This window comes from Panthera pardus, unplaced genomic scaffold (genome assembly GCF_024362965.1).
Source record: "Panthera pardus isolate Hobbes unplaced genomic scaffold, ASM2436296v1 HiC_scaffold_22, whole genome shotgun sequence".
Classification (NCBI taxonomy): domain Eukaryota; kingdom Metazoa; phylum Chordata; class Mammalia; order Carnivora; family Felidae; genus Panthera; species Panthera pardus.
Window position 1 is genome coordinate 43,373,299 of NW_026526788.1, and position 14,055 is coordinate 43,387,353.

A 14,055-nucleotide genomic window follows, 5' to 3' on the forward strand; every position below is an offset into this window, starting at 1 on the left:
CATGCAAAGCCCCACGTTATCCACCAGACCTTGCCCCTCTCTATGATTATTAAATGAGAACCAAAATAGCAGAGGAACCAAATATCCCTTCTGTACCATCATGGCCATCAGGCCCAGTGATCTTGTCTTCCTTGGTGTGTCTTTGGTCTTCTTTCAGTGCTGGAGAAGACAAAATTAAATATGGAATTAGTTCTACCTTGGCAAGATTTGGGAAGATTTAGAATTTAGGAACTGGGCAGTTCCTTAAGGAAACATAGCCTTTGGGAGAGCTGTCCAGATCCATCTGTCTATTCAGATAATCTGGGAGTGTCTGCTGGGTCTCTGCCTCCCTGCCCCTCAGCCTTTGGAATTTGCACCCGTTTGGTGCATTTGGAGATGCCTCTCATTGGTGCAGGGGCACAAGAACAAGGACTAGACGTTATCCTTTCAGTTCCTGGAAGTTGAGATCTTGAGAATGAAAACCAAACTCCTTGGGTTGGCCCTATTTGGTATAAGGCTGACAGAAGAGCCGCTTCTCCCTGGAAGGCCTAGAAGTCAGAGGGGAACCTTGTGATACAAAAAGTTGGGGTGGGGAGTATATGAATCTGGGGCGTCCAGGGCCCATGCTGATGATTCCGGGCAGATTAATATTTATTGGAGAATGGTACCTACAGACACATCCTCTGAGGGTTGGCTATTGAAAAGCCATGCCATGGTCCCTCAAACAATGACAGTCCCTTAGCCCTTAGGCCTAAGCACAGAGAAACAACTTATCTGAGGTCAGAGGAAGTGTAGGGATGAGAGAGGAAACAAAGTCAACTGACAGTTAAGAAGTCGTTCACTCCACGAGGCCATGGGAGCACTTCTCCATGCAGTATGGATAAATTCTCTCCCATGAGTTTTCTAATAACTCACATTTTACAGGAAATTGTTAGGTTAATCGAAAATTAGAATTGTTTCTCAGCCTGTCCCTCACGTTGCCCCCTGGTTGATATGGGGGGACTCTGGACATATACCGGGTAAGGAGGGTGTGCCTCCACCCCCAGGCATGTCTGAGACCCACTTGGTCGGAGAAGTCTCTCTCACCACTGCCCATGCCAATAGGACAGAACTCAGCTCATGACCACAGCATTCCCTGGGAACAAGCAGATAGCATTTCTTCACCGAAGAGAAGAAGAGGGTAGGGAGCAAAGTCAAGTTTTATTATTAAACAACTTTAATCCAAATGCTGATTATTATTTGCAGTGTCTGAAGGCACAAAATATACCTAAAATGTATGGAATAGTCTAAACAGAGTTATAAATCCAAAGAGCAAAGCATGAAAAAAAGATACATTCTGAGCTGACACAGAAATCTGAGTTGGGATTTTTTTTTTTTGAGAACTTACTTGAATATCAATCATTTCCCCTCATGCCAAGGGTAGGAAATTTAAAAAATAACATAAACATGGTGAAGAATAAATAACACCATGAGGTGTTAAGGGCTTTTTTTTTTTAATAAGCAGGATGCCTTTTCCTCAAAGGTATACTCTCTCTCTCTCTCTCTCTCTCTCTCTCACACACACACACACACACACACACACATGCACACACCCACACACACACACACACACACACGCACACACACACACCTGCCATCTCTCTCCTCTCCCTTACACCCACTCTAAGCAAAGCTGTCCAAGAAGACATCCATGGTGTACCCCAGAAGACAGATCATCTCAGGAAAAAACAGACTTGGGAGTGAGATAAGGCAGTGAGACCAGAATTTGATTAAAAAAATAGATATATATGAAAAACTGACCATCCAGGGCAGGGCCCCCCAAAGTGCTGATGGAAAGAAAATGAAGCCTGCTCTTCCTCAGGGTAACTGTCGCCCACCTAGGCTTCACTATGCGCATGCACCCAGCTCCTGGTTCTCCATGCTCTGATTGGAGAAATGTCAATGGATTGCCTGGGTAGCGCTAACATCAGGCCATTCTCAGCATCCAGAGATAAATAACATAATTATAAACACTCTCCTCTCCAGGGTGCTTTTAGCTGACTATGTGATGCAGCCGTTCCTTTCCGCTCAATCATGTCAGTCAGGACTTCAGGAAAGAAATCAATCCGGGGCTAGTTATCACCCTCATAAATACACCTCTGGAGCAACTCTACAAGGCTATAGGAGATGCAGTCAATAGTCTTTGTATTGTTCCATGACCACAGATGGGCTCTCAGCTCCCTGATGACTGCCCAGCCAGGGATGGGGAGGGGAGCCCAGCCCTCTTGGTGCCCAATGTGGGCTGTGTGCACCATCCTGGCAGGTTAGGAGAGCAGAATCACCTTTGTCGTCAGCTCAGATTACTCAAACTGCTCTGCTCCTACTGGTTCTATGTCTGGTTATAAGGTTTAATTGTCCCAAGAAAGACAAGGGAGGGAGGCGTGGCTATCTAGCTGTCTTAGCCTTAAGGAACAGAGCTACCAGTAGGTTCCTTAGCTTGGGGATAATCCTGGGAATCTCAGTGAGAGGGGCCCCTGCCTATTGGCTGGATCACCGCTTGAAGGCTTCTTGTCTGGAGAAGGGGGCAAAGCAGGGAGTAAGGCCTCACACTGTGTTCTGGCCCCATTTGGCAGACTGCCTGCAGGGTTTCGGACCTGGAGACATCCTTTTAATTCTGGAGTTAGTTCCCTGGGTGATGAAGAGTTACTTGTGTTTACATCACACCAAGTTCTGCTGCTCCTTCTCTAGGAGCCAAGGCTCCTTCCTATCTGAACAAACTATTCCCAGCACTGCCCACCGCCTAGAGTACTGGTCTGCTCACCTAAGGCACCTCCCTCCACTCCTCCACCATAACCCTTTGACCCGAAACCACAGGTCACAAATCCCAGGGGTTATTCTCCCTCTGCCTGGTCTCACCACCTCACCTGGTCCACACACTACAGCTAGCATTTCTCTATCCCCATGGACAAGGACAAGCCCACCACTGCCAAGCCTCCCAAGGCAATGATGGAGCCTACCTGCCTTCTCCCACATTCTATCACTTGTTGATTCTTCTAATTAGGAAAAGAAAGCAAAAAAACACAAGGCCAATAGTATGACCCTAGAGCATGTCAGCATCAAAGCCCTCAGAGATGGTCGCCTCATTGTGGGTGCTTCTCTTGGGCCCACTGCACACTGTGTCATGCAGTGGGTGAACAAGAGGACTCCCCAGGTTCTGGAAGTCTCCTAAGTCCCAGGCTGACAGGAACAGCTGATCACCGTATAGCCCTGTGGCCTGGGGTCAGACCAATGCTGGCTCACTGTTTATCTACCCAAGAGGATTAAAGAGGAACCAAGGGCCAAGAGCAGAGGAACTTGGCAGGAAACCATGGGACATGGCAACAAGCAGCATTTGGGGCTCCTCTAAAGGGACTGGCTGCTTATCTTCCCCTCTCCCCCGGCAGGAAGGGGCTTCTTATCTGATCACCCCTCCTGCCTTCAGAAAGGCCCAGGAACAGGGGGCTTCTTTGGCACTTCAGAATGATCACAAGTAATTTGCCTTTTTATTCATATAGAACAAAATTTACAAAGTCATTCATACAGTTTTTGTGGTTTTTTTTTACTGACTTCGAAAATTGGGAATATTCAAAATACACTTTTACCCCACTCCATTCTGTCATTATTTACACATATGTACAAGAAAAATGAAAGAGTCTTTGTGTGTGTGTGTGTGTGTGTGCACGTGTGTGTGGTTTGTGTTGTTGTTTTCTTGTATTAAAAAGCTCTGCTGGTCGGGTGGGTGGATGGGCGGGCGGGAGGGCAGGCGGCGCGGTCAGATGGAGGTGCCATGGGAGGTGTCCAAGGCCTCTGGAAGGACGCCTCCCGGCACAGGCTGGAAGGACATGGGGATGGGGGTCTTCACCGGGCTCTGGCGGAATAGCCCCCCATTGGGCGACCTGTGTTTGCACTGCATGGAGGGCATGGTGGCCGAGCTGCTGAGGGGCAGCGGCAGATTGCTGCTAGGCCCTGACGAGAGTGTCCGGCTGGGGCCGTGGCTGCTTTGCTCTGGCAGAAAAGTGCTGACCGAGAGCTGTGTGTTCTGGTACTCTCGCGTCGGCTCCAAGGCTTGGCTGGGAGCCAGGCCCCCCATCTCCAGGGCCGAAAGCTCAATGGACGCTGGGGAAATCTGCTTGTGAGCAATGTCTTCATCCATTAGACTGTTCATGCGCCGGTGAACCTGCTCCAAATTCACTTCTTTGTCCTGGAGGGAAAGCACAGGAAGGTCAGGCCAAGCCCTCACATGAGCCAAGGCTGGCTTTCTACAAACTCTGGGAGGCCTGGAGACCCTAGGCATGTTAAGCCTGGTAGACACTAGGTGAGCACTGCCCCCCCCATTCCTCCCATACCCCCTCACCTACATCTGGGTGAACTTCAGTTATCTGGGAACTGGTGGCCTAGGACACTGCCCCAAGGTAGCAAAGACCCAGAAAGCAGGCCTTGGCAACATGTACCTTCCCTCCTCACTTGGCCTAGAACCACGGTCACACTCAGAGGCAACCCCTGCGAGAAGATGCCTTGAAGAACTGGCAGAGACAGAAGGAGGAGAAGGGAGTTCCCGTGGGAATAAAAGGAACTGGTCCTTGAGCCCCCAGGGTGTCCTGTGTATTTACCACGGAGTTCATAATGCTCAAAGGGCCTGATGTGATCATCCCCATCAGACACAAAAGGAGGCTTGGGTTCAGGAAGGCCAGTGACCTCCCTGGAATCACCACCCTTGTGAATGGCAGAGGCAGCAAGGGAAGGCTGAAGCAGGAAGTGGGCGCCTGGCTCACCCTAAAACCCTTGTTCTCTCCATCTCCAGAGATGCCAGCAAGCAGGCATGTCCTTGTCTCCAAGGCCCATGGAGCTGGTTCCTGGATGAGGAAGATGGTGGAAATGGTGAAGAATGGGTCTTTGCAGGGCTTAGATGACTTTCCCAGTATCAAGAATGTAGAGACAGCCAAGAGGGTGACCCTGACACTCGACTCTTTCTCCATAATGTAAATGGTGGCAAGGAAATGGTTTTGTTTATTTGTGTGCTTAAGAAAGAGAATAAAATTCACTTCAAATAACTTGATGTTTTGTCTACAATATCAAAATAAATCAAGGAGGCCAAACTGCTTGAAAGCTCCTAAAAGACAAAGATGAGGTACTCTATTTGCTCAGTTCCCCCCAGTGAGGTGGGGCATAAGACCAGGTGTCCACAAAGGAGCCATGCCAGCTCCCCAATGAGGTTCAAAGTTCCACTCCTATTTTTAGGCAGCACGAGTGCCAATGTGACAGGCAAGGTCATGCCTACCACCCATACTTCCCTGATGTCAAACTCCTAGAGAAATACCATGTCAAAGCTCTGCTCTGAGATAGAACACCACAGGCAGTCTAATGGTGACATCCGTACAATAGAGAGAGGAGCCTGTCCCGGGCCCATCTTATAGGGCAGTTAGAAATACCACAGATGTAAAGGCCCTCAACGGGCTTTCAAAAGATAAAAGAAGGAACCACACAAATCTAGGGGGCCATTCCAGTGGCTGTTCTGAGCTCCTAGGAGGCTGGTGGGAGAGGATCTTTCCCAGGAAGAGGCCACCCTGAGTAGCTGGTGTGAATGCCCCTCTCCCATGGGTTGCTAACCCCCATGAAGTCTCAACCCAGCCTTCCTCAGGCAAGGAAGTTGCCTCTGCAGTTTACTCCTTCTTCTCAGTGGCCCCTGGTGTGGAGAAGGCAGGGCCACTGCTCTCTCCACACCTCTGCTGAGCTCAAGACTGGTAGTCAGACATTGGCTTCTGCCTTTTCCAGAACCTTTCACAGAAAAAGAAAACTGACAACCCCCACAAGAAAATAAGAAACTCATCCCAGGCCAAGAGGAGACCTGAGAATAAGAAAGCCAACTGATTTGAGGATGGAAGGTACTATGGGGCATGGCTCCATATCATAGATGGAACAACATCAGAATTCACTGGCATAGCTCCATGGGCAGAGCCGACATTCCAGGGATCTGAAGCCCCACACAGCTGAGCTCAGCTCACTGATGCCGGGAAACCAGCTCCAAGTTGAGGACACCACTGGGTGGCAAGTGTCCTGGGTAAAATCAGGGAAAGTGGCTGGAGACTACCAGGCCTTGACTTAACCTGACTAAATGTAATGCATGCAATGTCTTTCACTGACTCTTTTAAGGCTGTAAAAAACTACAAGACACCAAATTCAAGTTCTCTTAATTACCTTACAACATGCTGATCCAGCTCTGTACAACTTTGCCTTTTTCTTTCTGTTTTATCTGCTTTGTTGTTAGTCTTGCATATGAAACCATTTTAAATAGTTTTTTAAACTGCTATAGTAGTCTCTGGCTGTTTTAAGACCACCAAGCATCAATTATCCCTTCCTAAGACCATGGTCTGTTTGCTTTGAGGGAATTACTTCTCACTGGATAACAGTTTGGAAGGTGCCCTGCCCGCCTGTAGCTAAGACGAAGGACCACTATGCAAACAAGGACAATAGGAATGAACTGAATCCTGAACAAAGAGATAAAGAGACAGAAAAGAGTTGACTGTCCATCCAATAATGCAATAGTACTTCAACAAACTTTCTGCTCCATGACTGTCCTCCTAGATCTTGCCCCCCCCCCCCCCAGGTTCTCTGGACAAGTCTGACTCCTGCCCACCACCCATCCTGCTTCTCCAGCCTTCTCATGGTTGCTGTGTGCCCCTGATAAACTCTGGGACAGATAAATCTGTCATCTCCACTGGCCAAACTCAGTGCCACAGCTGTGTTGGTAAATATCTGCATCTATAGGCTATTTTCATTTCAAAATATGGGAAGGGCAGAAGACAAGTATCAGAGATCCTGGTAGCTGGATTAGTTGAGAGAGAATTTCAGAAACTTTTAGGGTCTCATAATAGAACCTTCCTTTCTCTTTGCAGACAGCAAAGCTTGGAGAAGGCTTGATAGCCAGCTGTCCCTGCTGGCAAAGTCTTCAGTTTCCACTGAAGAAAAACCGATGACCAATGGACCTGGATCGTTGGAAGAATGGGGTAGTTGCATGATCTCACCATTTCCTCCTTTAGATTTTCTTTCCAGGGTTCTAATAATCCTTTTGGGGACACAATGAAGTCACATTTAAAAGTGGACTAATTTGGAGGGGAAGGCAAGTATCTTGGTCCCAGTCCTGTTCACTCTGGCAGTTAAAAGAAAGGGTATGACCCTTTTTCTCAGAAAGTATTCAGGAGATGCTCCCCATTTTGCAGGGGTCTAGAGATAGAGAAAGGAGAACTTCCTGTCCAAGAAGACCACAGGAAAGCAGAGAGTTGAGAGTGGGGACAAAGTGAAAGGAGCCCTCTCTATCGAATGCCAGGGCCACAAAACAGAAGGAGAGCTTTGGGGGAAGACCAACAACCCAAAATACTCTGAAGAAAAATGTGAACAAAGGAGGTCTCTGAGATGAAATCCTTCACCCGAGAAGTATAAGGCAGAAGAGGTTCAGGGGATGGAATTATAAAAGTGGTTGAGACTAGGCACCAATCTAGCATAATAATCACAGCTGTGAGGACTTGATCTGGTACTACCAAAGCATCTAGAATAAAAACCAGCCCAGAGCGTAGGTATGGCTACAGCCCAATTACCTGAGAATCAGTACTTTTGGAGGAAAGAGCTTGAATATAGTTTCCTAAATCCATATATGTTTCTTCTTGCCTCAAGTTAAGGACAAACGAAGCAGTTCCAAGGACTGTAAAGCTGTGCAGTGAGTGTCAGCTTCCAATTGAGGTTAGTCATTAGCCTATAACCTTTCCACGTCAGGACACAGAGAAAACATCCACACTAACTGAACAGACTTTCCTGGGAGACCTTCCCACCCCAAATGGCAGTGAAGTAATTAATCCTCTCTGCACCAGTGGGACCTCATTCTATTCAAATTCTGTTACCGCTGGTAGCTAGCTCCAACACAAAACAAATCCCAGAAGAACAAGGTGGCATCGTGACCTGCCCATATTTGATTGTTTAACTGGACAGAAAATGAGAAAAACTTACGAAAATGCCTCCCCACCCCCCAACACAGGTAGTCTGTTTGAGCCTCCAATCTATTTCTAAGCTTCCTGCTTCTACCGCCGTCTAGAGGTCAGATCTGAAGTGCAGAAAACTGAAGAAAACCACCTTGTATGGTAAAGCCTGGAAGCATCGTCTTGGATCACCTGGGGCCACAGACTTAGCACACACTAAGTCATTTCCAGTAGTCCCCGGCCAAGGAACGAGGAGGCAGAAATAATCCACCTGCTCAAGGAAAGAGGCAGGAGTGATTTGAATAATTATCTATATTTTAGACAAAATGGGACATTCTATTATGTTATGCAAATTCAAATAATGGACTTTTTTATGTGAACTACATCAGTTTACATCCTCATTATCTCAAGTTTTTGGTGTTCAACCGTACGGAAACTTGCTGCTGTCTTCATTAATTTACTGTAGGTAACTGACCTAGTCAAACATCCCTGAATATGACATAAAATCCACGGACTGCATTTATCCACGAATCCGGCTGAATTCCAGCTCTGTGTTTCTCACCTCATATTAAACATGATGACAGATGCACCAAAAGAGGTTACTGGGGACCCTCTCCCAGGCATTGTCTTGCAGAGAGATAAAGTTCTGTAATTAAGCCGCTGTTCACCAACGTGGAAATAATTCAGCGTACTGGAAAATGGTAATTAACTAAACTATCATCTATGTAACAGCCAGTTACACATGGGACTCGTTAGAACAGGCTTTGTTTGGTGTCCAATGGCTTTTACTTTAAGTTGAGCAGGAACAAAATGGGACAGGGGACTTCACACCTGACTGGGATGGTTGTAGAGGTGTTCTCCCATTACCACTGACACCAACCGGGTTGTAAATGAGACCCAATGGCCGGGGGAAATGCCATCAATACGAACTTCTTAAGTGTTGCTCTAAAGACTTGCCCAGCCCTAAAGGACTGGTCTGGAGGTCTGAAAGTAGTGGCTAGGTAAGAGCAAAGAAATTGAGCAGTTAATGAAGTGGTCTCAAGAGATGATGGACAGTTTTCAGAGCATCACTGGGAAAGAGTTCTGATGGATTCTGTCACAGATTCCACAGGGGAGGGCAAAAAGAAGAGAGAGCTGATGGACATCTCCCATCATACGTGGTAGCAGTAGGTGTACCTGGGGTGAACTGAGGCTAAGGGTGAAGAGATTCGCTCAAGGTCACACTACTTCATGCTAAGTGGAGCATCAGGATCAGAGTCCATATCTACCTGCCTCCAAAACCTGGGCTCTTTCCAACTATGCCAAGCTGTGTGTTCCCAATTTCCCCTTGGGAGGATTGTGTAGACCAGTGGTTTTCATCCTTGGCAGGATGTCAGAAGCACATGTGGAGCTCTTAGAAACTACAGTTGTTCAGATCTACCTAATAGGACCCTTTGGGGAATGGAGCCCAAGCATCTGTATTTCTAAAAACCTCCAGGATTAATCACCTCTGATGTGCAGCCAGAACTGAAAGTCATTGATCCAGCTGAAATGATTACACAACAATTTAACATTAATAACGTTTTCTTTATAGGAGCCCAGACTGGTTCATTCATTCGATAAACACTTTTGAGCTCCTACTACCAGATGAGCTAATGTTCTTGGTAAAGCATCCATCTTGGTCCCTGGCATGTAGAAGGTGCTCAATACTTCGGCTATATTCATCACCTCTTAACAAGAGGCTCCGCTGTTCCAGACACTGGGCAAAGTGATGGCAATGCGGAGGTGGAGAAGTGCCAACAGACTCCAAGCAGGGAGAGGCAAGTAAACCATTAGCAGCAATTTGGAATCAGCCAGCATGAGTGCATACACCCAGGGAAGAAGCCCATAGAGGTGAGCAGGGGAGATTTTACAGAGGGGAGTGATGTCTGAGCTGCTTTTGAGATACACATTTGTGTAAGATAAGCATTCACTCTCTTCTTGCTAATAGCTCCTGGGATAAGCGCTTAAATGCACACTTGCTATCCTTACCCTCATGCTAAGAGGTCTGATATCAGGAGTGTAGCCACTGGGCCAGACTCAGTTTGTGGCCGAAGAGACAAACTGGGGTGCAGAGGATGTCAATGCCTCGCTAGGAGCCGGCATCCTGGCTCAAGGAAAAAAGCCCAAGCTACACTTTTAATTCCCCAAATCCTCTGGCAAATGTCAGGCAGGAACCCCTGTTCCTGCACACACCCCATGGAAGGCCCAGTGGCAGACACAGCAATCATATCCCAGTTCTGTCCCCGCCCATTCTGCTGTTCATTTCTCTAGGGCCAAAGATGTCTTCCTCCAATGCTCTTGAAGGCAATCAGGAGAGTTAAGAAGATAACATGTAATCTTTCTGGCACAGAGAAGGTGCCCTAAGATGTGAATTGTCCTCCCCACACCCCTTACTGCCCATCACAAGGTCCTTGGGAGGGAATAGGGCCTTGGCCACCATTCGCCAAGCATGTCCCATGGGCAGGTGCCGCTTATGGCACTTTCCATGCCTTCCCTCATTGAACCTCAGAGCAACCCCGTGAGGCTGGCATTAAGGAAGAGGGGAAAGGTACAGGAGAGAAAAATCTCTACATGGAGTTGGAAGAAGCATCAGAGGAGTGAAGGCAGAGAAGGGTGCAGAGCCAAAGGGGGTGTCCCCTGCCACAAATCCTCCACGGAGAGCAGGCGTGTGCTTCCCGGCCACACAGACAGCAGCTGGCCCGCCGGCTGCTACTCTGCCGCTGCTGCCCGGCCACCCTGGCCTCTGTCAGCTCCTGTCTGCGACGGAAGCAGGGACGGGGTGGGGAGGGCAGGCAAGGCAGGAAGCACAAACATTCCAAGCTCCCAGCCCAGTGACGGATGATTCATCCCTCACTCTTCATGTCATCTCCCATTTGTGCGGTTCTCATCTTTATTTCATGAATATTTTATTCTTAGAGCAATGGCTCCACTTCCCCCATAAATCTAGAGGGTGGCTCTTTACTGCAACCACAGAGTCTGCTGCACTCACCTGCACTGGGTAACTACATAATAGTCTGATTCCTTAGAAAAAATACGAGCTCAAATCCACATGAATATTAAGGGGTTGAACGCACATTACTACTCTTCCTCAAGTAGGTGTCTAAAGTCTGAAGACATCTCAGCACAAGCCATTAAACACAACTAGAACTACACCCAAAGACAGGTTTCTGGCTCTTAAGAAATACAGCCAGTGCCCCAAAATGAAGCATTCTAAGGTAAAGCAGACACTCTCACCTAATTGAGAATGCTGCTCCATAAAACACGGCCAACCAGTAACACAAAGTGGTTCTGGATTAAATACCGTTAATATTTGTGGAAGGTTTGAAAGATATGCTTCTAATATCCTGTTGTTTCAACCCCCTCCTGGTTCTTATTCCCTCCATGATGAGGGCTCAACCACTTGGCCTGACATCCAAGTCCCTTAGAGCAAGTCCCTGCTCCCTGATCCAGTGTCCTCCACTCACATCCCCTTGCTGATGGCGACACTCCAGCCCCCACAGCTCCAGGAGGTGTGATGACTGTTTACCTCCGTGTTGTTCACCCTACCCGAAAGGCAACTTCCAATCTCACCTCCAGCTCTAGGATCTGTACCAACCCTTCAACACTTCACTAACTGGGAGGAGCTCTTCACTAACTGATACCCCTGCCCTCCCTATGACCCCAGGCTGGGCTGGGTGCCCCTCAGTACATCCATGGTACCCTCTGCTCACTTGAGAATAGCCTTGATCAATGGAGGCTGCTTTGGTCAACCTCTCTACCACATCTGCTCCTGCAGAGGTAAGCCCCCTGGGGACATGGACTGTTCCCCCACAGGCATATATTTATGAAAGGAAGAAGAGAGACGGAGAAATTTCATTTGAAAATCAGAAACTCATAAAAACAGAAAAAAGATGGGGAATATTTCCCTCTTCTATCATGCAACCCTTAGCAACACCAGAAGGGGCTGGAGGAAAGGCAGCTACCATGCTTTTGCAACCTGTCTTTTCACTGGTCCTCATTCCTGTCTGGAAGCAAGTTGGGGGCAGGTGCAGAAACTTCCATATTTTCTAGGCAGGACCAATGTATTTCATTCTCTCTTATGCCTCAGATCCTGGGCTTATGCAGAAGCCAGAGGAGAAGACAGAATGCTTTGCTGACAAGAAGAGAGCTGTTCCTCACAGCTGGGTCATTTCTTGGTCTCCTGGTCTTTTCTCTGTATTTCTCTCTTTCACGTCTGCCTTCTATATCTCTCCAAAAATCAATCCACTCACCACTCCTTCTCTCTCTCTCCCCTCTCCCTTCTCTCTCTCTCTCTCTCTCTCTCTCTCTCTCTCTTACACACACACACACACACACACACACACACACACACACAGAGTAATCATTCACTTTGGCTGCCCAGGCTAGGCTTGTCACTAAACACTAAACTAGGGGATGTGAAGGGACATGATGACCAGAAGCAGATGAGAATGCCCTGTCCAAAGGAAGAATGGCCTCTCTCTGCACCTAGTTCATACAGGACATTCTGGAGGGCAGAACCTGTTTCTCCTGGGCACCCACTCTGCCCATGCCATCCCAGGTCAGCACTTCCATGACAGGGAGATGCTCACCCAACCAGAGAGCCTCTCCTGCTCCCCTGACCCAAGGGCATGTGCACTGAGAAGTCAGGCTGTGGCTGATTGGGTCTGGAAAAAAACAAACCCAAACCAAACAATATGGAGAGTGAATGCAATGGGATCTTGTCTTCCCTTGTCCCACTGGGGATGGCTCCAGGACCACACTACCCTGGGTACATGCTGAGGCTTCTGTACATATAGACTTGAGGCTGGTAAGGGGACATATATGCAGACTTTCCTAAAAACTACTCATCGGAATAATTCCCAGTCCCTCTCAATGACTTCTTCACAAAAAAATTTCCAGGAGCAAAAGAAGTTCAAGCAGAACCATTAACTGTTCCTTTCAGTGGCTTTCCCTTAAGTCTCCTCCTTCCTTCTCACCCGTGGCCCAGGGGTGACCAGAGAAGCACTGAGGCCATGGGAGACCCAGGCCTTTTCCACTTTGCACTTCCTTGCAGGGAAGCACACAGAAGGCAGATGAGGAAGATGGATGTCCCCAGAACATTTCCAACATGCTGAATCAAATGGCAAGATCCTTCCAGCAAAAACTAAGTGTGATGACAGAGAGCTTGCTGCCTGGTATGAATGGAAAGTCTGTCCTCACCCCCACCTTGCCAGGCGCTCCATTACAGACTGATATGGGGTATGGCCAACCAGTCTCTCCACGCTGCAGAGATGGTGGCCATGGCGACACTGCCTTTCTGGATTTGGCGCTGGTTACTTTGTTGCTTCTTGTTTGAAATTTACACCTGTTTGTAGCAACATAATCTGTTGATTAGAATTCAGAAGAAGCTGAGGTATAGGCAGCACAGAGGGGCAGCCCTGCAATCCAGTGGCTCGGCTTATGTCTCCCTGCCTGTGTGTAGGTTTCCGCTGGCACAGATCATCCCCAAATGGCACTCCTTGCCACCCTCCCTTAGGGGAACTGGCTCCAGGGTCCCTTGGTGGAGGCTTCATATAAAAAAATGGACTCAAAGAAGAACAAAACCCCAATGGAAGGAAGTGTTGTGGAAAGAATCAGCTTGTGGTTAGCACACATAAGGAGGGATTTTGTGCCAGAACTTGAAGTCTGGACAGAGCCACAAAGTTCCCTGTGCTGGGTGTTCCTGGAGGAACATGGGCAAGGCCGGGCCCTATACGGAGGGGGAAGGGAAGGGGAGAAGGGGCGATGGGAGGGGAAGCGGGGGCCAGGCCCTACTTGCATGCTGGAAGAGCAGAGCCCTGTGGCCCTTGATGTGAAGGCAAAGAGAACCAAGAAGGAATGAGATCTCCTCTCTTACCCTACAGTTGGTCTCTCCAGGTCAGGGTGGAGGCACATGGGCGGGGCAGGGTGGGGAAGGGCTCTCTGGCGCTGCTCATGCTGTACCCGCTCTATAGATAAATACAGGACTTTAGTGGCCATGGCTGGTGCCTCGGCACTTTGTTCAAGCATAAAAACATCCCCTACATTTGTTCTCTTGCTTTAAAATCAAAGT

The 14,055-nt window shown here is 48.2% G+C and overlaps 1 protein-coding gene across 4 annotated transcripts in view; it reads right to left on the bottom strand.

The window, feature by feature from the left end:
- Nucleotides 1–1,160: 1,160 nt before the first annotated feature.
- The window catches only part of GRID1 (glutamate ionotropic receptor delta type subunit 1), a 696,359-nt gene continuing 683,464 nt past the window's right edge, over nucleotides 1,161–14,055 (bottom strand). For 2 of the 4 annotated variants that reach the window (XM_019444807.2, XM_019444804.2), the window contains one exon: nucleotides 1,161–4,198. In XM_019444807.2, the coding sequence (XP_019300352.1) occupies nucleotides 3,770–4,198 (429 nt within the window). In that variant the 3' untranslated portion in view covers nucleotides 1,161–3,769. Of the gene's footprint in view, nucleotides 4,199–13,860; nucleotides 13,952–14,055 lie in introns of all 4 variants that reach the window. The other 2 variants (XM_019444809.2, XM_019444808.2) reach the window with 2 other exon arrangements.